We start from the raw sequence: 27,928 nt of genomic DNA on the forward strand, positions 1-27,928 counted from the left end.
CCCGAGCTGCTGACCCTGGTTTGATGCTTAGGGAGTTGAGCCTTTCTTAATCTCAACAGCGCTCACCTTGCCAACCTAACACAGACCCCACATGATCTCCACAGAGCCACACTCAGCTTTCAGGATTCATACACGATGATATCTGCGCTGCAGTGTGGGCAGGCTCCAGTGTTCTCTGCCATTAAAATCGCTGGTGGCCTCGTTGGCAGCGGTTAACTGGTATCCATATGAAGAACATGGTGTTTCCAGATTACTCTGGTCAGACTCTCTGTACTGTTTTTTAATTTTTTTTTGCTGTTGAATGCAAGGTTTGCACACTTTCACACTTGAAAATGGTGTATTTTAGAGTTTTTGGACTCTTTCTTTACATTCTCTACAACTGGGAGTTGTATAGTTTGACTGTGCAAGCCTAATAATGGATCCTGCAATGGAAATTGTTTTTATGATGGCACTTATTATTTTCACAGACAGGGAATTCAGACTCAACTAACCAAATATAAACCAAATATGGACATATAACCAACAGATGTAACATGTTCAGTTGAGCAGCAAAGCCTTTCTTCTAGTCAGTCCAACCCACTGTTGCAGAAAACATGTCTGTATCATTGATTTAATTACAAAAGATTGCGTGACAATAAACGATATTGTTCTAATTCTAACATAATGTACAGTTTTGTGCATACTTGTATAAAGAAGTATAACATCTCCCAGTGAGTGGATAAAGTCTTGGCTTTGATTAAGCAGTTTAGATCATATTTATGAGAAAGGGCTAAGTCCGACCGTACGCAGACGACACCATCCTTTATTGCTCAGTGAAAATGACAGCGTTGCGTTAGAAGGCTCAGACAAAAGAAGTGGAAATTGCTGCATCTTGGTTAAGAGTAACAACAAGCAACAAGGTTTATCAACAAGGTTTGCTAAAATGTTTTTGTCAAACTCTTTTAGGTAACATGTTGATTCAGTATTACTGGAATCTAATGTGAGCAGTTCTAAGTTCTCGCAAGCATGTAGAGCACACTTTGTTTTTACTAATCCCCATCACAGCAGGATACCCTGGATCCATGCACTGTTTAAATGCAACAAAATGAAGCTAGAACTGATTGCAAGTGAACCAACCAATACTGAATCTCCACTACAGTCATAACCCTTGAAATTAGTCACCTGTGTAACGTTTAAAGCAAATTACTACACTGTCTGCCTGCTGGACACATCTACAAGGAAACACATTCCTCTACAGGACTTTGAATGTAAGCATCATTACTTTTATGATATGATTAAATGCGCTTTGAAGGGAAACAGCACCACCAGAAATTAAAAGTAAACACCCTTGAACCCTTGACGGTACAGATCTAACATGATTTATTTCGCAAGACTACACCTAATTTGTGAGTTATTGTGTTTGTGTTCCAGCCATGCCATGCATAGCGCAATTTAATTACAGTGCCTGTATTAATGAACATCCTCTATTAATCCGACAAAGGGTTACAGAAATAGTCACAGCCTTGTAGCGTAGCTAACGGGGTCTGATCTCAACGTATAAAACTAACACTAAATTTATCATACAATAATGCGCGTGCACATGACTGGAAGTATGCACAGACCTCGCTGAATTGTAGATGAAGCATGTTAGATTATATTCCCACAGGGCACTTTAATTAACTAGTAAATATTACACCATGATGCAATATTTAAGACTCACACATAATGCTGTCCCCTCTCCCCTTTCCTGGTGCATGCAAAAAGACTAGGACTGTGTGTGTTTATATGCATAAAATCTATCTTTAGAAAGAGAGAGAGTATTTCTTTTTATAGTTCAAACTGATGAGTTTTTGGAAACGTTTCCAGCGCAGTTCCAGCCAACTGCCAAAAAAAGGCATTGTAGAAATGGCGTCTGATTTTTTATTTTTTTTTATTTTGTTTTGGCACTTGTGAAATTTGGCATTCTGTCCTGGGGTTGAATATTAGATGCTCTTGGAACACATTCTGTGGAGTAACAATCCAGTCTAATATCCAGGACCTTCAAACAGCCCTAATGACATGTTCTCCTGATTGAGCCGCTGTAAGCTGATTGGCTTCGTTGCTCCTGTATCAGACACAAAGACACGCAAGCTGTCAACAACAGAGGCAGCCAAATATTATGCGTCAACATATCTAAAAATATATCAGGTCATCACTGAGATGACAAAAAATAGACTGGAATAAGAGCCCTTTTTCTCATTCTCCCTGATAAACACATTTATCCGGCCTACATTTGAACTATTTCTAGAATTTAAACACTAAATGCAATTCTGAGTACCATTACTTCATAGCTTTATGAAATTCTATATCCAGTCACGGCAACAGAGGCTCCGTACAGGACACAACCAGCGTTCCATGTGCTGGCAGATATACACGGCCTCTGTGAACGCTTGTCTCTTGTGCTAAATTTGAAAGTGGTGATGTGTGGAATGTAATTAAGCAAATTTATTCAAGTACTATAATTAAGATATGTACCGTTCTTGAAGGTCACATGAGCTTTAGATTTGTCATTTACAACAATTCCCAAAGTAAAGTGGTACTTTTTTACATTGTCACATTTGCTTGGCGTTTTATTATTTTTTTTTTTTTAATAAATAAGTATTTAATGTGCAAAGGATATGATCAGTGAATACACCGATCAGCCACAACATTATGACCACTGACAGGAGAAGTGAATAGCATCTTGTGACAGTTCAGTGTTTATAAACTTTTGGACCTGGCATTCATGTGGATGTTACTTAGACATGTACCACCCACCTAGACCAGACCAGGCACCCCCACCCCATAGCAATGACACTCCTTGATGGCAGCAGCCATCCCCAGCAGGACACAGCCTGACACACAAAAAACCAACATGAAAAACAGCACAAGGTGTTGACCTGGCCTCCAAATTCACTAGATCCCAAACTGATCAAATATCTGTGGGATGATCCACAGAGACCCCTCCTCTCAACCCATAGGACCCAAAGTTCCCCCTACTAACAACATTCTGTTGCCAGACACCACAGGACACCCACAGAAGACCCATGTCCATTCTCTGATGAGTCACAACTGTTTTGGAGGCACAAGGGAGACCTACAAAATATTAGGAAGGTGGTCGTAATGTTATGCCTGATCGATGTATATGTAGATTCACTGTCATATTTTACATTTTATATTGCTCCAGAATATATAAAAGTAGTTTAAACAAGATCCACCTTGAAGAACTGCAGCAGTAAATTGCTGCCTCCACATTAGGTCATCAGGAGTAATAACCTAATAAAATAGAATAGCACTCAGAGGAGCAATAATTAAAAAGATATTCTACGTTACTGTCACAGTGCAGAACTTTTACTTTTAAGTGACTTTATCAAGAGTTGCCTACTTATATATTTGAGTATTTTTTTGTTGTTGAAATGAATAAATGATTTCAGTTAGCAGCAAAGAAGAAAACTGATGGCACGTCTGCTGCTGGAGGACAAAGTTCCAGAAAGCTGCATGTCCAGTGAGGTGATACAAGGTGACGCTCTCAGGATGTGTCACAGTTGTGCAGACACTGAGTGTCAGTAGAGTGAGGGATGCAGTTTGTGAACAGTACATAATATATAATTAATCACCACCAGGCGAGCATTACACAAATCAATGATTATGTGTGACCAAGAGGCATGCTGAAACACTTGTGGTGGACAACGCGCGTGCAAAGTTTTGCTGTTTTTGACAATCTGCGTTGTCACTGCGTCACTGCAACTCTTTCTGCTCAGTGCCTGAAAAGGAGAACAGTGGGACAGAAGGTGAGTTATATTTAGTACTGAGACTGAATACACAAACAAGTTAAACCTACAGCAAAAAATAACTTTCCAACAGATGAGTACAAACTCGCTGCAGCTGCTGTGGCGTTTATATAATTTATGTCTGCTAGTGATGCTGTTAATCTGGTAAATGTGTGGAGTGGCTGAGGATATTTAATTTATTGCTGCATAAACCAGATAAAGACATCCATCTGGTAAAGGAACGCCCCATTGCGGATGTTGAGTTTGCGACCGTTCAATCAGGGAAATGTGCCATTAGCCCTGCGACCTCACAAAAGAAATGTTCGGCCAAAACTCAGTCCTTGAATTCTTTCAAGAAAATGGATACAGGGATGCAGCTCACAGATCCAAAGTTCGCAGCAGTTCATACTCTAATTATTATTAGAAGTATCAGCTTTTATATCCTTGAGGTCAAAGGTCAGCTTCCTTCAGAGTCTTCACTACATATAGTAAACTGGATTAAATGAATCTGAACAGGCACTGGTGTAAACTACATCATGAAGAAAGTAGTGCAGGATTTTCTCCCATCACTCAGCATAGATAACAACAATAACAACAAAAAAACACAACATTTTCTCATTTACACAGCCATAATATACGCAGGTACATTTAACACTCAAAGCACTTTACCCTATAATTTGCACATCGGTCTGAATAACAGCGGGCTAATGGACTGAGGTTGTGACTCCTCTAATGGTAATGGCATTCCCTTCATCTGCACCAGCATCACATGCAAACAGTTACGGCAACCATTACAAGTATTGACCATTCACAGGTAAATCATTTAAATCACTTTGGATTCATTGATTAGTCTCATCAAAATATAAAGATACAAGCATTGATCTCAACTCTCTAAATGGAGGCTGTGAGACTTCACGCCTTTGCGTCTGAGCATGGAGCATGCCAGAAGAATAAAACACTTTGATAGTTTATGTATCTCATATTATATTAAATGGACTGGAAAAAGCTTAATGGCTTTTAAATTACTTCCTTTATATTTATAGTTTCAAAAGTGCGGAGATGTTTAAAAATGTGTGTTTGAACTCAAATAACACACCCAAAATGAAAATACTCCACAAAATTATTGCATCTTCCTGTCTTTAGTTATAAAGACGACTTTATAACTTTTTACTGGTGTTTAAAATGAGTAACAGCGGTGTAGCACCAGAAATACATACCATAATAAACCTAAAGTTTCATAGTAGACATGAAAGGCATTTTAAAGTTGCCCTATATATCATACGCACCCAGAGTGTTGACGTCCATGTTCATTTTCCTTTTACCTTTTGGCGAAGAGCAAAACAACAACAACTAGAAACATCCTTAGACCAATGTGTGCCATATGTGTTTACATTTTTTAATTCGAACCACATCATGTTTCTTTTTGTCAAAATAAATAATAATTCCTTCATTCGATCTATGCCAGTGGTGCTGTGGGACATATAGACGCTGTAACCAATGCACATAGCCTACACTGGTGCGAGTCATTTATACTTGTGCGCACGTCAGTCTGGGTCGCTCTGTAACAACGCCACCAAAGCGCGAGTCGGCGCTGTGTCTTTTATGCCAGTCGGGTTAATTTTTGTTCCCACTTCCTGCTTCACTTCCAACAATGGCGACTGAAACTTTCGCCGAAGTGGAAACTTTCGCCCAAGTTAGCCTTTCCTCAATGTGTTCCGTCTTAAACAATTCGAAACTACCTAGTGGACCAGTCACAGCTCTTGCGGTCTGTGGGGGAGGTGCATGTCATCTACAGCGTTAGGGTCTGCGTAGTGCGGTCTGCGTAGTACGGTCTGCGTATGCTCTGCGTTGTATCTGTTGCTACAGCCTAAAACAGCCTACTATAGAGCTCTGGGGGTCGCGTGACTTTTTTTGTTGACACCGCCATATTGGCAGCAAATCTTTGAGGAAAAATGAATTTCTTTCTCATTGTGAGTAGTTTTCGTGCTGAATGAGCAACACCCCTTTGTAATCCACGTTATAAACACGTAGTATGGCGGTGATGTGATTGCTGGTGCAGGATGACGTCAGTTACCGGAGCTCTATAGGCTACATCTACTGAGGAGGAAGGCCTAGCATTTAAAATGACCCATCTGACATTCACTTTGTAATTTACTGCGTGTTATATACTGTCTGTTAGCTACCTTGCCTGCAAGGTGTCGTAAGCATGCATTTTTGTCTGGTTTAAATTTGATTGCTCAGTCACAAAGGCGAGGAACAACACAGGACATCAATCCATCCATCCCTACGTTATCTTTCTGTGCTTTATCGTACGGAGCGTCATAGAGGGCCGAAGCCTATCCCAGCTGACATTGGGTGTGAGGCTACAGGTCGTCTTTATATCTGCCATCAGAAGGAGACATATGTTGTCTCTCGGGCTACCATCTGTCTTTTAGATTGTGACCATTAATTTACAATAGAACACTGACCTCGCTGCGTTAACAGGACTATATGGAAAACAAGTAGTCCGTCTGCCCACAGTAGATGGAAAACAAATTTTATTTATTTTTCTTTCTCAAGTGAGTACACAGAGTGTGATTTTCTGGGCAGACACATAACATGCGGTTTAAGTTCAGTTAGACTAACCATAAGAAGAGAAACGATAGAGCGCAAGGAGGTCAGCAGCAATGAAATGACACATAAATAGCTCAGCACCTCTCAAAGCCTGCAAATCTTTCTATGTTGTAATTGCCGCTGTTAGCCCTTCAATGACATGCCTGCTCTACTCTGCTTTATATTTTCTTTTTGTACCTATTGTGTGGCTTTCCTTGCACGGCAAAGAAATGTTTAGCTTCGGTTCACAGAGAAAAAGAGATAAGGCATTGAATGTCCTTTTACTAATCTTGTCAATGCGATTGTGGCTCCAGGACAGAGCCGAAGCTGGATCAGCCTTTTGTGCACAAAGGCTTGTACCATTGTTTGCTCCACAATCCCTGGCAGTGTGCATCATTCAGCTGTGTTGCTGAGAAAATCATCCCGGCTAGTGGCAACAATGGCGATACACGCGGCTGATCTGATTGCAGTGCAGGAGCGCCCGCTTTCATCTGTAACGCTGGGAAACAGATCATGTAGCTGGAGCTCTTATCTTGGAGATGGATGTTGACAGCTAACGCAGGCTCCGTGCGCTTCCTCCTGTTTTTTTTTTTTCCTTCTACCTCTTAATCTTTTATTTCCTCTTATGCACCTCGCTTCTATTGCTTCTCTTCTTTTGCTCTTTAATTTCCTCTCTTCCTTTTCCACGTCTCTACGTGTGCTTCTTGTTGTCTCTATTCCCTTTTTCTCCCTGCTTTTCTTTTCTTTTTCTTTTCTTTTTTTACTCCTTCCATCCACTCAGCCTGCTTCTCATATTTTCCACCTTCCTGACTTTATCACCTTTCTTACTAATTCAATACCTGTCCCCGTTTCATCACTTTTCACCACCTTTCCCTTACACTGCTCTCCACACCACTCCTCCACCCATCTCTTACTTCACCGCAGGTTCCGGCCGGCTCTAAAAAAAAAAGTCGCATGCAGACCACATTCCCTGATCTTGAGAAGATAGCTGATCCCACTGATGCTATTTTAAGCCTGCCATGCATACTCTGCCTCCTTCTCCCTACCGCGGATGGCTGGCAGTCACAAAGAGAGACATGAAACATGCATTCTTCCCTCACAACCAGACTTCCTCTTCCAGATTTTGACTTTGAAATCGGTATAATTAGCCGTATTGTCCGGGGATGAGCCAGTCTGGCAGATTTCTCTCCATATGCCGTTGCAAAATAGATGATTTAATTGTGTTGAAGTTTTGTCAGAGGACTTGGAGTAGGTAGAAGAAAAGCTTTTTATAGCTGCGTTGGTTTTTTTGTTTTTTTTCCCCCAACAGTGTGCCTCTGCGTCATTCCCTATGTAGAAAAAGACCATCGTGATGCATGCTCCATTCTCATCTCCTATAAGTGATTTATCTCTAGCCAAGTCCCAGAGGTGACCGGAAGAACTGAATCCTCACAGACGGGTATAGACGTCATCTGTATGATGAGGGAAAGTGCCCAAAGTGGAATAGGTTACTTTACAGGTTACAAACAATTTGGCTAGGAAAGTGTAGTTCATAGTGTTTGCTGGTTTGTTTCCGAACTTAATCTCTGTTCTGTGTTATTTGTGAACACAATAAAGTATAGTATAATGCTGCTACTTATAGCATCCACTGTACCTTGCTCTAGTCACCCTTTTTAATAACTTACCAACTGTGAATTTCTGCAGCATTGCAGAGTAACACAGCATGGGTGGGAAAAAAAAAAAAAAGTTTGAAATACGAGTTCTGAGCCTATTTGGACTTTGCAACATTGGACAGGGCCTCTGTTCCCTATCCCACATGACACACAGTTTTAAAAATAGAGCCACTGTAGCTGAAAAAGTGAAACTTTTTTTTTGGATATTTGTTTTGTGAACTCACTCCGTGGCATTTGCTCTCCCATTGTACTCTAACAGTACCCCAATGCACCAGTGTTGTTGTATAATTGCCATCCGTTGGCTTGATTTCCTGTTAGTAAAAAGCTGCTTTGTGCCCAATAGGTGCACTGTGAGCTTTGTAGTATAAATACACAGTGTGGCTGTCTTCCCAGTGTGGATGTTTACTTACCCTTCGTTTGAGATCCTACCTTGCTCACCTGGCCAACAGACAGCATTGTCAAGTTTCCCGCATCGGATCGCCCGCTTGTCTGTGCAGCCGCATCCTCATTAGCCTCATATAGTGGGGCTGTTTACCTCTATTGTCTGTCAAGCTTCCCTTAGTACTTTAGCTCCTCCCTTATTACCTGTTCTTGCCTTATCTTCAGTCTTCTGCGTTTTATCTGTCAGCCTTTGGTTTGTTTGTTCTTCTTTACCATCAAACCCCTTTCCACCTGGCCTTTAAGTGAAGGCTCGTAACTGTGTTGAGACAGTTCGCGGATTCAACTAATTTGTGACAAAACGGAGCTCCATGATAAATACTGTCATTTATAAAGAAGCTCTTGATCTACAACTATGTGACCAAAAATAACCGTCTCATTGAATCCATCACTGCTCACCGTAGAGCTATTTAATCCCCAGTAGAGATTTATGCTTCTTTGTTGGTTCCAAAGCCTATTCTATGGTACGCCTGACATGCACCTCCCCAAAAATGTAAGCTGTGGTGATGCAGACTGCAACAACCATGACTGGTCCAAAATATATTTTCGCAGCCATGTCTTTCAGTGACCAGGCAAGCACAGACCATTCACCTTCCTTCTGCTTAAGTCCATTCAATGGTGGTACCCACTAACTACTCCATTGCAGTTATTTCAGTAAATGCCAACACAATCTGCTTGCTTCTAGTCACCACACTTTGAAGAACACAAGGAAGGTGATAGTTATGTCCTGGCAAATTGGCAACGTAAATGTTTTAATGCAATTGAATGTGCTTTATCTTGTGCAGTAACTTGATTGTTTGACTGTTGGTGTACATGCCATGGACACTTTTTGTTTTCATTGCACTGTGCGGATCTTTGAAGCATTTAATGGGTTATTAGCATTTTTTTACAACCTGGACCTTATTTCTGGCATAAAATATGATCGTTTAATCACCCATATAACTTTGGTGTCATTTGGAGTCGTTTGGACGATATTTAGATCCGCGTATATCCATATAGTGGGAGTGACTGGGGCACCGAAACGCACCCTCTAAATAACACATTATCTGCCATGAAACTTGTTCATTTCACCAATATTTTTGTTATGATACGCTAGTGCTATTCCCCTTTGCGTCCGGAGTTACCTGTTATCATCCAGGGTCTGTAGATTGAAAAACTAACCTCGGACCTGGATGATGTCATCTCTGAGTGCCACACGCTGCACAGCTTGTTTACCTGTAATTTGCTAGTGCTAGTTTTTTGCAACATGGCTGAATATTTTTCCGATTCTGAGGTTGTGGACGACGAAAAGCTGGACGTCCTTACCGTTTTGAGCCAGAGTATATGGATGAGGAGCGAATGCAGAGGCAGAGAGAGGAACAGCTGGCCAAAGAACAACAAACCGCTGCACATCCGCAAACAGATAACAGGGAATAGAACTAGCGTATCATAACGTATCATAACAAAATATTGGTGAAATGAACGAGTTTCGCGGCAGATAATGTGTTATTTAGAGACTGCGTTTCGGTGCCCCAGTCACTCCCACTATAAGGATATAGGCGGAGCTAAATATCGTTTGAATGACTCCAAATGACACCAAAGTTACATGGGTGAGTAAACAATCATATTTTATGCCAGAAATAAGGTCCAGGTTGTAAAAAACAGTAATTCCCCTTTAATGTTAATTTCACATACATATAGAAAGACATGCAGATACATGCAGAAGTTTGTTCCCTTTGTTCTATGGCGCCATCTGCAAACAAACGCCACGGGCATCTATAATCTGAAATAAATAATGAGTATTATATTTCGTGGATATTTATTGCATTACTGATGTTGTTGATAATGTGTGAACCCCAAAAGAGAATCCATGAAAAAGCCTCTCTGATATTAACCCACTTCACCATATGAGCTGGGAATAAATGCAACGCGTGGGTCGCCGTACAGAATGTCTTGTTTATTGGTTGTACTCATACATTTCCAAAAAATGACTATATGCTTCGTACCTAAAGACTCTCAGATGAATTGCACTGTCTCTAAAGGCAGACACTGTAACAAGACATCACACCTAGAATACAGAGCAACTCTCACCACAGATGTTTGACAATCCACATTTGACTCGATGAGCGCTGCAAGTAAATCTATGTATACTTTAAAGATCAGGAAAAAAAAAAACTAAATATGATAGGCAGGCTTTCATAATTCCACAGTTCGCCAAAATAGCGTTTAAGTATTTCCCGGATGGTTTGTGGAGAAACACATATTCCATGAGCGGCGCACTCTCTTGATGAGAATTGCTCTGTTTTGCAGGAGCTCGGTTTTAACTGCAGAGTTGACATTTGATTCGATAATGTTATACACCTGTGGAGAAACAGCAGACACTATCAACACATTTGTGCTTCTCTTTTTTTTTTTTTTTTTTTGGTTTTTCTTTTTTTCAGGTTTTCTCTTTTTTTTCTGTCAAATATTAGTTTTTAACATAATCTTTTCCACAAGAACAGACTAAGATAAATCTGTTATTAGTTTGTATACCAACATGCTCACAATGTTTCTGAACCATTTTTCTTGTCTTTTTTTTTTTTTCTTTTTTCTTTTTTGTGTGTGTGTTTGTGTGAGAACAACATAGATCCAAAGCAGACGCCCCTTCGTTTCAGTTACAGTTTGTGCCGGGTCTGCTGTGGCGGTATCAGAGCTGTATGACTTTCTTTGTCGTTAGCAGGCTCATCAAAGGCAGGAGGAAAAATAATAAGGACTTCAGTCATGTACACAAGACTTCAGATCACAAACTGTAGTCGGGGGGCTGTCCAAAAATAACATAAATCAACGTACTTGACAACAGTTCAGTCACTCTTTTCACACATCACGTCTTCATCAATAAGATATACAGACTCTGTTGTTCATTTTAGGCCCGAGGAACTGAAAATCTTCTCATGTGCTTTTTAAGGTGATAACTTATTTGTGGCTTCGCTGTGCATGTAAGGTGATAAACATATTCATCTCTTTTTCAAATACTTTTTTCGTTTCTTTGTTAGCTTTATACATTGTGCAAAAAACAGCTGTATTCTACTCTAGAAGGCCACCAGGTGTCTTGGTATTTAACTTCCCTCTGTGTCTGTTTTTCTTTTTCTTTTTTTTTTAAATCACAGCCAGTGACAAATCTGTGTTTGAAAATGCTTGGAGAAAAGTTTCCGCGACTGATTGACCTTGTTGTTGTGGAACAATCCCATTACATTTTCTAAAACGGCAGGCAGACTCAAGCAAACACGATCCCAAAAAATGTCATCGCACTTTCTCGGTTAAACTGGGCTGGATGCGAACAGAGCAAGGCTATCTACCGCAAATGTCAAAAATAATTTTCACAGAAAAATATGCTAAAAGCGAAAGGACAATCGGAGACCTTCACATTTCACTTGATTCGTGTTTGCGCCCGTGTTTTCGCCAGATAATTATTTTAACGTCAAACTGAGAACGCAGCGTGTGTGGGTTAAAGGAGATGGCCTTGATTTAGTCTTGAGTCAGCATGCTTTTACAGAGGCAGTCTGGCCTACATATGTTTTACCCTTTGGTTCAGACCGAGCAAACTTTCTGGGAATCCATCCCACTTGAAGAAAGCATTCTGTGTATACTGGGCTAATCGAAATGAGACAGACCATGACAAGAGGACATGAGGGTGTTTACATTCAGTTGGGATGGACAGGGTGTCAGAAGAGCTTCATGGAAATATATGTTTGGTTGCAAATCCCTTGCAATTAACGTTGCTGCATTTCTAGACCTGGATTGCTGTAGTCATCATCAGCTGGACTGAGGACAATAATGTGTCTGATCGATCAAGAACATTCATGTTTGTTGAACGAACTCCTCTGCGACTATTTGACCTTATTCTGACATTCAAACTAAGTGGTTTACACAGTTAATGACGGTGCATCTTCCACTAATCAAGGTTACAAGCAGCTGTGCATGCTCTGATTTAACAGAGCTGTGCGATGTTTTAGCCCTAGTGCTTTGCTCTCGTGTTCCTTTCTTTCCAACTCCTGAAAAGGTGTTTGGCATTGCAATGTTTGTGCTCATTCAAAAACTTTGTTGATATCTAACTCTTCTTTCTTTCTCGGTCATGCAGCCTTGAAAACTGTTTCCTTGGTTTGGTCACTTTGCACCGTTAACGAGCGAGTCAGTATATCGACATATCCCACGTGTCTCGATTTAGAAAACAGCCCAATTTGGAAGTTTCAAGTGGAATGCGCTTTTTACATGTTGCATATCAAAACCGGGATATTACTCTGAGTAATAGCAGAATATTTGTGTTGTCTTCTGACTGGACATTTAAGGATCAGTATGGTATTGAACCACAATGGATGTGAACACCCTCACAGACCGTCAAGGCCGCACTTTCAACCCACAGATTCAAACCAAATCTGAAGGAAACATTTATAACCCTTATCCTAACACTGCTCTCAATGGTAACAAAAGCTACACAATTACAGTCAAGCGATTTGTATTCTTTCGACTCTTAAACAGACTTTTTTTAAAAATTATTTTTAATCATTCTTTTTCTGATGTTTTTTTTTCTGTTCTGAACATACATGTTAAGACTGCTTGCAGATCAGCACCGGTGAAACGTCTGAGTCACCAGTAACTTCCTCTCTGCAGCACCTTGAGACAGATGTGCTGACGGTCCGTTTAACAAGTCCACCGTCGCAGCTGTAATTATGTAATATGTTCTGGGTGTGTGTTATATTTTCATCCATCCCCGATGGCCCGATTCTAAATGATAAAACAAGAATGGCTGCATTACATTAGCGTCACTCTACTGCACCACTAAGAACAGAATAGCAGCAATGCGTCGCGGATTTTCGTGTTATATACAAAGCGTATAATACATTATTCTGGTTAGGCATGATTTATGGTGTTTATTTACATTACGGCGTAGTCTGCGCCGACGCATTTCAGCTGCAACTGATAAGATGAATGACTTTAAAATGAAAATGTAATATCCCAGTAACATAGAAAAATAAGTCATATTCATGGTATTGACATGAGGAGAATGGTTGGTTTGTATCTAGCACCTATTACAACCATTTCACTGTGTGATATAGTAAACCATAGCAGACGTATATGGGCACCAATGAATAGAACTAGTCATCTTTTACTGCCTATGAACTTCTCTCACAGGGAATACATCTGATGGAACATAAGGGCTTCTGATAATATATTAAATGAAATGCCTTTAGATAGAAAAATAAGTATAATAAAACATTTTAATCATCATTTTTATTAACATATCAAGGACATTTTTTTAAATAAACTGTATGGATCTTTGAATTCATATATATATATTATACTTGTATTTTTTTTTTTCTTATTTGAGTGTGCTTTTGATTTTGCTTTGCAAAAAGCTGTGATTGTTTGTAAATCGTGCACCTCTCCATTTTCACGTCTACCTGTGTTCCTCGGTGAAAATGCTTTCCGCCGCCTCCTCTCTTTTTAGTGTTCCTCTACAACCCGAAGAAAGTCATTTGGAACTTTCATCCGTATAAATAAACTCATTAGCATCTATAACTTCTTCTCACAAACTGTGTGTTTTACTCACATCTCACACTCAAACCGTTCATAAATTAGTTTTAGGCGAGGCTGTGATCAACATACGCGAATCTTTTATCATTCACCATCACTTTATGTAAAATAAACTAAATACCTGGTCAATTTTTTTTTTTTGTCATAACCATAAACCTCATTCTAAAGTACTTATATAACAATCCGTCCTTTACAAATGATCTAAATTTCAAAAAACAAACCAACAAAAAGAAATCATTAAAGGGAACCTATTGTGCTTATTTCCAGCTCTATATTTTCCTCTAGAATGGCCTTGGATGATTAACAGTTGGCAAAAATAAATGAATAAATCTTTACTTATCTTATTCTGGTGCTTTATATAGACTGTAAATGTTTAAAGTTATACATACAGTCTGAAACAAGCTATCGCCTGTCGGAAAATAAACTGTAGATGCATAACACTGGTGTGGACCTTCCTAAAGCAAATCTACCGAGTAGATAATAATTTCTCGTTGTTGATTGGAAAAGACAGTTTCTTATATCCATTCTGAGTCTGAACATGGGCAGCATGTTCTGGAGTTGACAGCATGAACATCCACAGCGCCATCGATCCCATGGCTCTCTTTAACCCGCGTGGATTTAATATTAAAATCAACATTACGTAAGCCGATTACTGTTTCACCAGAACGTCTACATATGCTTATCTAGAAGTCTGTAGTCTGGAACGAATAGACGTTGGAAAGCGTTCAGAGCAGTCTGAAGCCTGATCTTCACAACGTTTAGTTTTATATGTTTACCTCATTATTTAAAATGACTGGAAATGCATTATATGTCCACTTTAAAAAGTTTTCTGTGTGTTTGCTTCCTCTGTTTGTTATAAACAGAATACTTGTTGTACTTTTATATTAAATAATGTAAATAAGCGATGAACTTATTTTGGCAAAGATTATGTAAATGACAATCTTAAAAGAAAGGTCATCTGATTTCCTCATTAGTGAGCACTTTTGCCACTGCGGGCAATAATTTAATTTGGATCCAGAAATGATTTGTAAATGATTGTGGCAGTTACATATTTCCCAGCAAGCAGCTTAAATAAATAACAGTCAACCTACTGGGATAATTAAATTGTATTCTCCGCTCGTATAAAATAGCTGTCTGCCATCTTTGCCTTTTGCAATCAAATCGCAGTCGATGCCAGCGACTCTGACGAAGCCGGGAGAACTGTACATAAATTAAAATGTGAATAATGGCTCATTTTCACTGAATACATGAGCAGCTTGTCTTTGTCAGTAACCCAAGAGCTTCATCAGTAAGTGTAAACAAGAAATCCCCGCGATCTGCTCTATCACCGGACCCTATCATCAATAACTATTGATTAGCCTGTCAACAGTCAGTGTGGAAAGCATCCGTCTGTGTTGACAGGGATAGCAAATGCAGCAATCCTGTCTCATTCTTGCATTTACTGTGGGTGTCATATTGAGCACGGCGTAATTGATCTCTCCCTGTGTCTGTATGTGGGATTGAATGTTTGTGTATGATTTTCACTGGATGGAAAGGTGCGTGCATGTGTGTGTGTTAAATTTTTACTGAACTTCGCTGGACCTCTGCATTTCCACGTGGTTTCACCATCCATCAAATCGAATCCTCCACTCTTTTACTTAACCTTCGCATAGAAACCAGGCTCTACATTAGGTCAACATGGCAAAAATCTATGCGGCCCAGGGCAGCTTGACTCGCATCGGAAATTTGAAGAAGGAAATTAAATGAGATGCAGATGAAACGGCGCCGCCTCCTGCCTCAGAAGTCCCAAAATGTTGCCTAAAAGTGAAGTAATCAACCCAGCTGTTTATGCCAGAGATCTCCGGGTGTATTTATAGCGAAAGCACTGTCGGAATGGCATGAATTATTAATGGATTCGGATTTAGCTGTGACCTCTAGGCCACCTGCACATAAAAACACACACATTCATCAGTGTTTGTTTTTTGGACTAAAACTGTGCCTCGTGTGACGGGTTTTCAGCAAAATTAAAGTAAAAACTGTGTGGAGTCCCGCAACCGTCAAGCGTTACCCCAAGCGTAGCCACCAGAAAGCCTTCGGTTGGTGGATCGGTTCGTAGACAGTGTCTGTAGCCCACTTGTTTTGGTCCTCTGGGATAAATTATTCAGAGCTCTGAAGCATTCAGCAAGTTACAGCACGTGCCTACAGTGCATACAGTAGGCCTAAACTACACACACGCACACATACATACTACATACGTCAATAAGGATCTGTTTATTACGATTCTTCTGTGTAGACGTTCAACCCATTGGCGTAAAGGCGAGGTGTCTCCCAGAAACTTGATTTAAATGAGTTTAGTGTTATCTCCCTTTTGTTGCAAATGTCACAATCAAAAAAACACAAAACAAACACGTAAACTGATCCTTGGCCTCGTGTGTTTCCGTCCTCCGTCTCGTCTCCTGGCTCAGAGGCGGTACTTTCTCAGCAAGTCGCTCTGCCACGTGTACTTCTTCTCAGGGAACCTCTCCGGGATCTTGATCTTGCGGAAGTCTTGAATGCACTTTTCCAGCTCCTCCTCGACCGTTAGCTTTTCCTTCGCGGGCCTTTTCTTGCAGGTGCTGGTGTCGCGGGAGCTGGCCGTGAGAGTGCGCAGCAAGTCACTCTTCCTTCGCTGTTCCGACTGCTGGAGCATGACAACGGGGCCCTTTTTCGGCGGCCTGTCCAAGGTTTGGATGTTGGCGTGGGGGTGTGACTGGCGAGTGACCGGGCCACGGATGACTGTTCCCTGGGGAGAGCTGGCCTCGGACTGGCTCTCAGAGCTGGAGGTGGATAGATCGTTGAAGGAGGTGCCGCTCTCACCCTCGCCATCGCCTTTATGGTTCTTGCAGCAGCAGTCACATGGAGGGGAGGACCAACGTGATGGACCACCTGCAAAGAGAGAGAGAGCTAATATTAGATTCTGTGCCGAGCTACTACTTCCACCTTTTCTTTTCTTCCACACCAATCATTGTAAAGTAAAAAAAAAAACTTGACAGTGGCACAAAGAGAGGCACAAATTAGTCAGACAGGAGAAGAAAGGCAAAGTAGAAGCATTAAAGATAGACAAAGAATAAAAGTCGACTTGTGCCAAATGGCTATCACCTAGAACAAAGTGACATGACATCAGGGACAACTGGCTTGCCTCCAGTCTAGTCACTGGAGTGAGTTGGCTCCCTGTGTGACAAGCCTGTATTGTTCAGAGAACTACTCCCATAGATCCATTCTGTCACATGAAACAAGTGGAAGAGCAAAAACCCTTTGAAAGCAGACAATGAATGTCCAGATGTACCTGTTGTAGATGCAGTAAAAGACTGAAAGTGGTGTTTGGATGGAATTAGAGCCGCCGCATTGTTTAACCGCGAAAGAACAAGAGTAGTGAGGATAGATTTATCTAGAAGTCTGCTGTCATTTTCCCCTGCCAACATTGCACTAATCTCTTTAACTGCAGTTCTCTGCAAGACCTATAAAACTTAATAACAATCCACAATTAGATCAGTTAGACGGTTGTGAGAGCCTAATCAAGAAGGACTAGGATTTGTAGGTCAAGAAAAGTGAGTCTCTGGGTTTCTTTGTTTTAGGTCAATATTTGAGGAGTGAATCTGTTTACTCTAGACATGCTGGTCATCTGCTGCTTCTTTTGTCACCTGTATGTTGTATTGGAGATATTGTAGTCCACTTACACCGAGGCATAACATTATGACCACTGACAGGAGAAGTAAATAACACTGACCATCTTGTGACAATACAGTGTTCTGCTGGGAAACTTTTGAACCTGGCATTCATTCGTGTGGATGCTACTTAGACATGTACCACCCACCTAGACCACACCAGGCACCCCCACCCCATAGCTATGACACTCCTTGATGGCAGTAGCCAACCCCAGCAGGATGCAGCCTGACACAGGCACACACACAAAAACGGTTTAGGAACAACTCAAAAAAAACATGAAGAACAGCACAAGGTGTTGACCTGGCCTCCAAATTCACTAGATCCCAAACTGACCAAGGATCTGTGGGATGATCTGCAGCATCTTTAAGTTGGGTGTTGAAGAAACTCCATTTAAGGGGGCATTCTTTGGACCCTTCGGGGCTTTAATTTTCAGTACTGGTTATTACATCAGTCCTGCTGCTGGTGGTGGACGGAGACCGTGGCAGCAATTGGATTGTGAGATGAGATGTTATTGGTATACAAGCATGGCGTTCTCAACATGGTGCTGTATTGCAATTACTGTTTTCTGCACAATGCTAACAACTGAAGTAGTGCAGGTCAGTTTCTATAGGAGAGTTTCTCCTTAGCTGCTTTCCCTCAGACATGCAGTCTACTGGTATCTTGAGCAACACTACTGTTTCACTGAACCTGGAGCTTGCACCAATCAGCAGGATGTGTCAAGAAAGTTGTAGAGCCTCTCACTGTTGATGAGGTTGAGGCAGCTGTCCAGCCGTTGCGGTCTCGTCTAATAACGAGGCAAAAGCAGTGATCCACAATAACTGCTGAAAGGAAGCAATTGCCCAGCCTAACCTCTGCGTGTGCGGCTGAAACACTCAGGAACCAGAGCGGCACCACCCCGCTCGCTGCAGGAAGCGGCCATTTATTTTTCATGCTAACCTGCTGAATAATTGAAAGGGTATCTGTTGCTGATGGACTCCTCTCTGTTTAGCGAGGAGAGAGATCAAAACCCTGGAGGCAAACAAACACATGCCCCCACCCGCTTTCTGATTTCGAGCCCCACCCCGCCTCAGCTACATTTCCACAAGCGCCGTCAGTCTTCCGCTTTTCATGCATCTTCTATTCATGAAGTCCAATTGTACCATTGTTTCTCTTCATGTGCCTCTGAGTATTTCACACCAAACGAGATTGCGGCTCGAGACTATAAATAACACTGCTTAAAATAAATGCCCCCTCGCTTTTAATTCCATTTGTTCGCAGCATATTTGGCTCGTTTGTAGAGAGACAACAGAATGCAATATTTGTTCCTAACAGTAACGCTCATAAACAGCCGCCACACTTCAGAACTACTTTTATGCGAGTGTGAATACAAGATATATTATCCAGTTCATAATGGTTGCAGCAGCAGGATAGAGATTTTAAGGTCCAATTGTGTCTCGGTCCAGCCCTTTTAAGGGACACATGAGTTAATTTGTGTCAATGTGAGTGAATAGAGGGGTTCCTCTGATCGATGCGATGCAGACGCGTAATTGGTGGTTTGAAAAATGGCCCCAGACTCTGGAGAATTGTCAAATCGGCTGGAAGCCAATCTGCCTGTCCAAATGAAATTACCACGATGGGCGATGCTGTTATAACAAATGCTTTAAAGAGCCTTACGGTGTGTGTGCGCCGCGTGTGTGCCGAGCTCTGCATCAGTTTATTTGATATATGACGTTCCGATTACATTTTGGCAGTTAGTAATTACACCCACCTCCATTTAGCGCTTCATCCTGCGAGTCTTGACATCGACGTGCTGCTTTAATTTACAGGTATTGTGAGTGGCCATTAGCCTTGCTAACATTAAGGACTTCCAGGGAGAGATTTATCACTGCGACCAGTTGCATTTCTCGTCAAACATTTAGCTTCGTGACAAATTGGCTGTCCAATAACTAAACTGAGGGACTGAGTCGAGCACTGATAACTGAGACTTGCAAAATAAGTGAATGGAGTCTCCCTCGTCGTCACGGTGATATTGTGATTATGTTCCCAAAATGATCAGTATGCAGTGTTGATGATTCGTAGCACATCGAGTCGCGTTAGTAGTAAAACCAATTTTCCCTGTTAATTGAAGTGAAAAGGAAATGTGTAAATTTGCAGACCTGCATTTTCTCATTAGTATTTACACTGCATGGTTATAATGCCATGCTAATTGAGGTGAGCATTACACTGATGTTTACATTTAGTTTTTTTCCCCCTTTCATTTTCTTTCTGCTTCAACTGTCTGCTAAGTCGCTGATGTTACCCGCGTGAGTTGCGCTTTTCTCCACAACAGAAAAATGTCTTCCCATTAAAAGAATCCAGAAAGGAAACTGATGTGATGTGATGTGATATGATGTGTGAATGAAGTGTTATGGCCCTAAAGGTCAGGCCTTTTTCCATATATATCTCAGATAATGTTGCAGTAACGCCACTAATTTGATTCAGCAATCAACAATGCACTATTTCCCACAGTTGTTCCTATCAGCAATTAAGCTTCGTCACATTTGCCTCAAACTTGATATCTCAGACACCCGCGGTCCAGTTTTGCCTAAACATAGATGAGTGACGCATTCTGGCAGTGTACTCTAGAGCTTCGATGTTTTCACTGATGGAGGTGTCATAATTAAAGGTCAGGGCTTCGGGATGTGAAAGGCTGTAGCTGCTACGCAAACTGCCTGACTTTAATTATACTGTCGAGGAATGATGTAACCTGTTACGAAGTGTCCCAAAGGATTGGGATAGCATCGGGTGGAAGTTTGTAATTGAACGCTAGCTTGTTCTTTGTCACCTGAGATCATGTGAACTGCAGAAACTGTGATAAATGCTGCAACTTTATGCCTGACTAATCCATTTAAAGGGACAATGACCGTGTACACTTATTCTTTAAGTCAGTGGTGTGACATGCTATCACAGTGGTTGGGCTGGTAATTGATGTATGGACAAACCTTGTATCAATCTAATTGATACTAACCTATAAAGCTACTTTACAGCAGTTAGTGTTGGAGCAGAGTCCAATAGATCACCTTCATTTTTATTTTTTTTTAATTTATGAAAAGAACTAAAGGTTGCAGATGTGGGCTGGTGACTGCGAGTCACAGTTTTCAAACACAGGCCCACAAATGAGCTTTGGCCAAGGCACTTAATCCCTCAGCAGCTCAGAGCAACAACAGAAAGGAAAGAAATAATCAGGTCTACCGAGCATTTCTCGTTTTGAGATTGTGTTAAACTTTAAAACATCTGAGGCAAGGACAATTACCTTTTCTTGCTCAGCAAACCTGTGGTACCTTGGGGAAAGAAAAAGACTCAATAATTTATTTCCATACATGGTCATAAAATATTTTTATTTAAAGTATCCACTACCTAACTTTCATCTAGCACGACATTTATAATATGCTTGTGACTGTAAACTCTTTTTCTGCCCGTGCTTAAATGCGGTTCTGTCTTATGTGCAGGTCTAGCATTTGTGTAGCATCCTCTGCTCTGATGTGTGAGTAAGGTCACGCTTTCCTTCAGGGCTGAGTGCATGGATGTGTGCACATGCCGGATGTAGGTCAGTTTATGTGTTTCACTTAGCCTGCTTTCTCCCCTTACACATCATCATCTATGAGTGTGTGTGCGTGTGTGTGTGTGTGTGCACGCCTTTAGCCATCCCTCAGTGTGTAAGTGACATTGGCCTTGGAACTATTATCTGTATGCTGTTGGGCAGAGAAAGGGATTCTGGTGTCAGGTGGGGTTCCCATTCATGTCATCAGAGGTGTCAGACTGCCGGCCATGCTTCTGGCCAGCATCACTCAGCACACACACCATCGCCTGTGTGTCTGTGTGTCTGTGTGCTATATTATATGTGCAGCAGTTTTCAGATTCATGTGATCCCATGTTGTTTCTTTCCCGGGCAGGTGGGCGGGAGGTCTGAGTGAAGTCTAATGACTGTCACATGCTATTACGCACGCACACAAACGCACGTTCAAACCCATAGTGCTTTTTGACAGGCGCTCCGGGCTCTGGGTGCATTGATCTCAGCAGGAACCACCAACAAGGTGTGTTAGCTCTGGCCAGTAAAGTTTACTCTCACCACACTCACGGTGTAATAGAATTATTTTTATTTCTTTATTTTATTTTTACCTTTCTTATTTCTTGAGGTTTAGGCCTACTGCCTATGACAGTAGGCTTAACTATATACCTGGGTATTCTGTGCATTCTGTGACAAGTGCTGCTTCATTGCTCTAATTTTGGACAGTACAGATTCTACCTCATCGGCTTGGATGTGCAAACGCTGTACTCACTGTAACATCATATCTATTAAACTAAACAGAGCTAATTTATCTGCCTGCTGTAGTTCACAGCCACAAATTTCACAAATCTGTGCATAACTGCATCTCCGATTCTTTTATTGCTTCTAATTTTAGTTGAAACCAAAAAGAAGAAATCAAAGAGAAGAGCAGCTCCAAGAAGCACGTAAACTTGCTTTCACATGTCTCTAAACAGCCCATGGAGCACGATACAACTCTGCTATTCCCATAATATTGCATGAGCAGTCCACACAGATTCAGTTATTAACCTCATTACGTTGGTTTGTTCTGGGGAGAAGAAAAATCATGTATGTTTGCGAGCAGAGCTGCGAGCAAAGAAATAGGGAGCTGCAGCCGCTGGAAGATGGTTGGTGGTCATATGAACATGAAAGGACTCCTTAATGACTCGTGAGTGAGTGGATAAAAACATGCACAGCATTTATTTTGCAAGAAAAAAAAAATATAAATACATCATTTATTTTCTTGTTCCATCTCTTTTTGTCGTCTGCACTTTTCACCTCCCTCCTCCCGGGCCTCTCTCCTCCGCCATTCCCCTCCTAATGCCTGTATCGATGGGTTGCCGCATCAGTGGAAGTGTATGGACGATTGCCCTCTGATTGATTTCTGTCATACAGCCTCTCAGCACTGGGAGGCTGTTCACTGGAGATAAATGATGTTGGCACAACAAAAGCAAATAAACCTCTTCCATCTATCACTCCCTCTCCGTAAGGTTTTTCCGCCTCCCACCTCGACTCTACTGTCTACATCTCTCACCTCCCCAGCCTGTTTTCTTCCTGTCCCACCCTTAGCCCCGTCATCTCATTCTACCTGTCTTTCCGTCTCACACCGAGGTTTTTGCTCTCTCCATGAATTTTTGTCCGTCATCTTGCGCACTCAGACGGTGTGGCATGCTCTCGTCTCGAGTGTTTTAGTTAATACTTTTGGTGCCTACCATCCCCCAACCTGCCTCATCGCACACAGCTCTATTCTGTTAAACCTTCAGAAATGCTGTTTCGTGAATGTTGAAAAGGAGAGAGAGTCTGATTCAAAAGGCCTCATGGCTGCATCCATTACTCTTTTGTGATGGATGTCCTTGTATGAAAGTTTAACACCGGCGCAGAATGGAAGTGGAGACCGACAGTGGCTCGTTATGACTCTCATGGAGTAGCACAGAAACTGGATCGTGTTTGAGATTTCATGTCGTTCAACATAATTTGGGTTTACGGCATAGAGTATAACATTTTGCATGTTTCGAGCACTGTTTAAAAAAAAACACTATTTTAAATGCATTAAAGGGGAACTGCTGTTTTTTTACAACCTGGACCTTATTTCTGGCATAAAATCTGATCACCCATATAACTTTGATGTCATTTTTAGTCCTTTGGAAGATATTTAGATCTAGCGGAGTGCCGCTTATATCCACATAGTGGAAGTGGCTGGGGCACCGAAACGCAGCCTCTAAATAACGCATTATCTGCCGCGAAACACATTCATTTCACCAATATTTTACGCTAGTGCTATTCCGTGTTGAGTCCGGAGTTACCTGTTATGTATTCGCGGACGTGCAGCGGTTTGTTGTTCTTTGTTGTCCTCCTTTCAACAAGCTCCTCATCTGTATACTCTGGCTCAAAACGGTAAGGACGTGCATCATAAACAATGTCGCCGTCCACAACCTCAAAATCAGAAAAATATTCAGCCATGTTGCAAAAACTAGCAATGGCAAATTACAGGTAAACAAGCTGTGCGGGGTATGCGCCGCGCTCAGAGATGACATCATCCAGGTCAGGGGTTAGTAGGTCAATCTACAGACCTGGATAATGATAACAGGTAACTCTGGAATCAAGCGTTTCTGTGCCCCAGTCACTCCCACTATATGGATCTAAATATCTTCCGAACGACTCCAAATGACACCAAAGTTATATGGGTGAGTAAACGATCGTATTTTATGCCAGAAACAAGGTCCAGGTTGTAAAAAACAGTAGTTCCCCTTTAAAACGGTTGAAGCTGGCAAAATAAATGTCTCTTTTCCCCACTCTCTTCACATATTGCAAGATTCCGAATGAACAATAAAGTGGCCATATTGTGCTTTTTGGACTTTCCCCGTCCGTTTGTTTGTTGTATGGATTGTTGTGCATGTAATAGGTCTGCAGAGTAACAAATCCCTGCCCTAAGGGAGTTACTCTATCGCACAGAAAACACTGGTCCACAAGTGCCCAAAAAACTGCGAAATTCTAGCATTTCATTTCGAAGCCTCTAGTTCTGGACATCCTAAAACAAACCTTCTGATTGGAAGCCGCGTCTGCTTTGATTAATGGGACTGTTACTTTGAGGAGTTTTCTTTAGTGCAAAAGCTAAACCCCTTTTTTGCACGGACTCCGCATTAGGATTGTTCATCGTTTTGTATCGGAAGTCGGGCTAAGGCTGGTGGAGCGTAACTGACACCGCTGTCACTGTAGACACGGTGGTTTGTACAGCTGATCAGGAACGCCTCTGAAGCTGAACTCCCAGCCTGCTTTGATTGTTGATCAAAGCAGACCGAGCTAACACGGCATTTTACACAGAGAGTAGAAATAGGCAGCAATGTGTCGTATGGCATGAGGGAAATCATGCGTGTTTTGAACAGTACAAATGTAAACTTGTAAATGAGCTTGGTATGGCTACTTTGAACCTTTTTTATAATTTTATTTATAAGGCAGTCTATGTTTGAATGCATTATCGTGCTCCCTGTTTGGGATGCAGCACATCAGTAATGCTGTTTGTGTGATTCTTCTCTTTTTTCATGCCACTGGATCAAATTGTGGGACATACAGTCTTTGTTAAATGAGACAACATAATGCCATAACGATTTGCATTAAACGTATGTGTCTACATTGCATAAGGCTCCAATCTTACAACTCATAACCAAATAGCTAATGTATCTCAGACATCATATGCTTTTGCAATATTCCTGCAAAAAAGTTTGAGGTCATACGAGTGTTCAGACTACCCAACCAGAAACAAAGCGAGAGAAAGAAAGAGTTTGTTCCTCCTTTGAGCGTCAGACCGATCTGTACCGCCGTGGAGAATCAATCAGAAAAGATGGAAAATGAGACTCTGGCTGTAGACTATGTGATTTTCTGGGAATCTCAGTCTATTTGCTGGATCAGGGTTTGTATCGTCGCTGTTATCACTGTTATGAAATGGATTTTATTTCAGTTCAAATCTCAGACAAACACTCTCTGGGTCCTATGGGTACTATGGCACAAGCTGACGTCTGCTCAAGCAACCCTGGCTACTCAGAACGAGGTTTATACCGCGCATTACTACATTGTTTTCTCAATTACTTTTAGTCGAGAAACCTAATTACTGGGTGGATTATATTCAAAGGCTGCAAGACAACTAAAGAAGTAGTGGCAGGCGTGCAAACCATGCCAAGCTGCACTGCCAGACTCCTGTCTGTGGTTAGAGGTAGACAACGAAATCCTTTGGGTTAAGGATCTGAAAAGACTGGTTTTCCTCAAGTGTTGAACATGCTGTAGCTGTAGTTTGAACATTTTGTACAGTATGTTACTCACACCTTTTCACCTTTGCCTTTATTTCTAAATACATTAATTGAGCATGTTTCCTCATAATCTCACCTAAGAACGCTGCTGAGTTGCTTATATAACTGGAAACAGTAGGAGTTACAATTGCTCTGCAAATGCTTCAAAGGCTCCGTGTGATAATATCCCTGCAACAACATTTGTCTTTCTCACGCCTTCTTCCACGGAGAGGTCAATACAACATCAACTAAAGCTGGCAGTGATTCAGCATATTGCCCAAGGACAGCTCAGCGTGACAGATGCTGGTCAAGTCAGGAGTCTGAACCTGCTGGAGGTTGCTTTACATCTCAGCTGTCTGGGTTTTAGCTTGTGGGATGAAGCCTGTTTGGTCAGATATTGATTAAACTGTCCGCGGCCCTGGGAATGAGTTCTGGGCAAAGATGTCAGCTGTCGAATGAGAATTCAACGCGCTCGAAATGCAAGCGGCGTTCATTCCTAGGCAGATTGTTGGTTCGGGCTATATTTGCAAGGTCGGCATAACAGATAACAGGAATGAGGCGTTTCTCCTCCACTCCCTACCTCTCTCGTCCTCCTAATGTTGCATTATTAGTCCCTGGCAAGGCGGTGTGAAATGATGCGTTTGACTGTTCAGGCTCTTAATCCAGCCTCTTCTTTTATGCCTGTGTTTTCACACCCCCTTGTATTTAAAGTCCCAATTTCTTTCTTTCTTTCTTCGCACTCACGCCTGTTGTGTTTTCTGTGTCTCCTGAGTAAAAAAAAATGCCTTTCTTCCCTACAAGCAAGTGTTACAATTTTGCTTCAGAGAATGACGCTACACGGTGACAGGAGTTTCCATCTCTTGCAGCACATTTAAATTCTCCACTGTCCTTCATTCTTTCTGCTGATTTTCTGCTTCCGTTCGTTTGCTAATTCTAAACACTAACTCCTCTACCAAGGGAACAGAGAACTCTTAACAGCACATCTAAAATGTAAATAACATCATATGTAACAGAAGTACACTAGCAGGCTTTTTCTTTCAGATTACAGGAGGTGGAGAACATGCAAGAGACATGCATGAATGCGTATTTTCTTAAATATGGTGGACAGATCTCCATTGTCTGACCAGCAGTCCTTACACCCACTGTAGGTAATTGTAACAATGTGGACGTGGGTACTCCGAGACACTTCAGAGTGGCTGTGATGCCGCATACGCGTTGAAACCTTCCTCTTGAAGACCAGTTCTACTGATTACTAATCAAGCCTCCTCTCCAAATGCTCAAAAAGTTTCCATTTTGGAGTTTCTTTCAACGGACGCCAGCCTCTGTTAGCATTCATTAATAGCACTGAGATGATCACTTTCAAACCACCATATCCATCAGTGCTCATATTGTTGCTGTATATATTTACCCCTTTTAATTAGCCTCGTGATATTCTAAGACGCTGTAGTTTGTCTTCCGAAAAAGATAAATCACAGAGTCCTCTTCCATTTGCAACTCTGTGTACGTCAGATATCGATCGGGCATAACATAATGACCACCTTCCTAATAATGTGTAGGTCTCCCTTGTGCCTACAAAACGGTCGTTACTCATCAGGGAATGGACATGGGCCTTCTGAGGGTGTCCTGTGGTGTCTGGCAACAGAATGTTGTTAGTAGGGGGCTTTTGGGTCCTGTGGGTTGAGGGGAGGGGCCTCTGTCCCACAGATACTTGGTCAGTTTGGGATCTAGTGAATTTGGAGGCCAGGTCAAGACCTTGTGCTGTTTTTTTGTTGTTTCTAAATCGTTTTTGTGTGTGTGCCTGTGTCAGGCTGCATCCTGCTGGGGATGGCTGCTGCCTTCAAGGAGTCTCATTGCTATGGGGTGGGGGTTCCTGGTCTGGTCTAGGTGGGTGCTACATGTCTAAGTAACAACATCTAGGGCAGGTCCAAAGGTTTTCCAGCAGAACACTGTATTGTCTCAAGATGGTCAATGTTATTTACTTCCCCCGTCAGTGGTCATAATGTTGTGGCTGGCAATGACGGTGGGCTGTGCACTTGAATACACATCAAAGACTACAGCCAACGGCCAAGCCAGAACACACTCTTAGTGTGCTTGAGGGGAAATAACTCTCCATGCCAGCAGGTGGCAGTAGTCTGTACTACTTGTTCAAAAAGGAAGACTAGCTAGGGAGCAAGGTACTTATAAAGAGACGTAACCGTCACAGATTCAACATGCTGAGTCAGTTGAAAAGCCGGTGTCAGATGTATGACCGCTGGGGTTTGACTAGTGGTGCAAAAGAAAGGTCACAGACACTTATAGGCCAGGTTTAAAAATAAAAAATAAAATCCCATTACAATGCCACATGTAAAATATTTACTGTACTACTCTCACTTACGGTATTTACTCGTGCAGTGTAGTAGTTGATCAATAATATTATCTTCA

The 27,928-nt window shown here is 41.6% G+C and overlaps 1 protein-coding gene across 1 annotated transcript in view; it reads right to left on the bottom strand.

Moving 5' to 3' along the window:
* Positions 1–16,439: 16,439 nt before the first annotated feature.
* kctd16b (potassium channel tetramerization domain containing 16b) overlaps positions 16,440–27,928 on the bottom strand; it is a gene marked incomplete at both ends in the record, with an annotated part of 69,849 nt that continues 58,360 nt past the window's right edge. The window contains one exon of the mRNA XM_084565354.1: positions 16,440–16,903. Within this exon, the coding sequence (XP_084421480.1) occupies positions 16,440–16,903 (464 nt within the window). The remainder of the gene's footprint in view (positions 16,904–27,928) is intronic.

The sequence above is a fragment of the Chelon labrosus genome (assembly GCF_963514085.1).
Source record: "Chelon labrosus genome assembly, chromosome: 17".
NCBI lineage: Eukaryota > Metazoa > Chordata > Actinopteri > Mugiliformes > Mugilidae > Chelon > Chelon labrosus.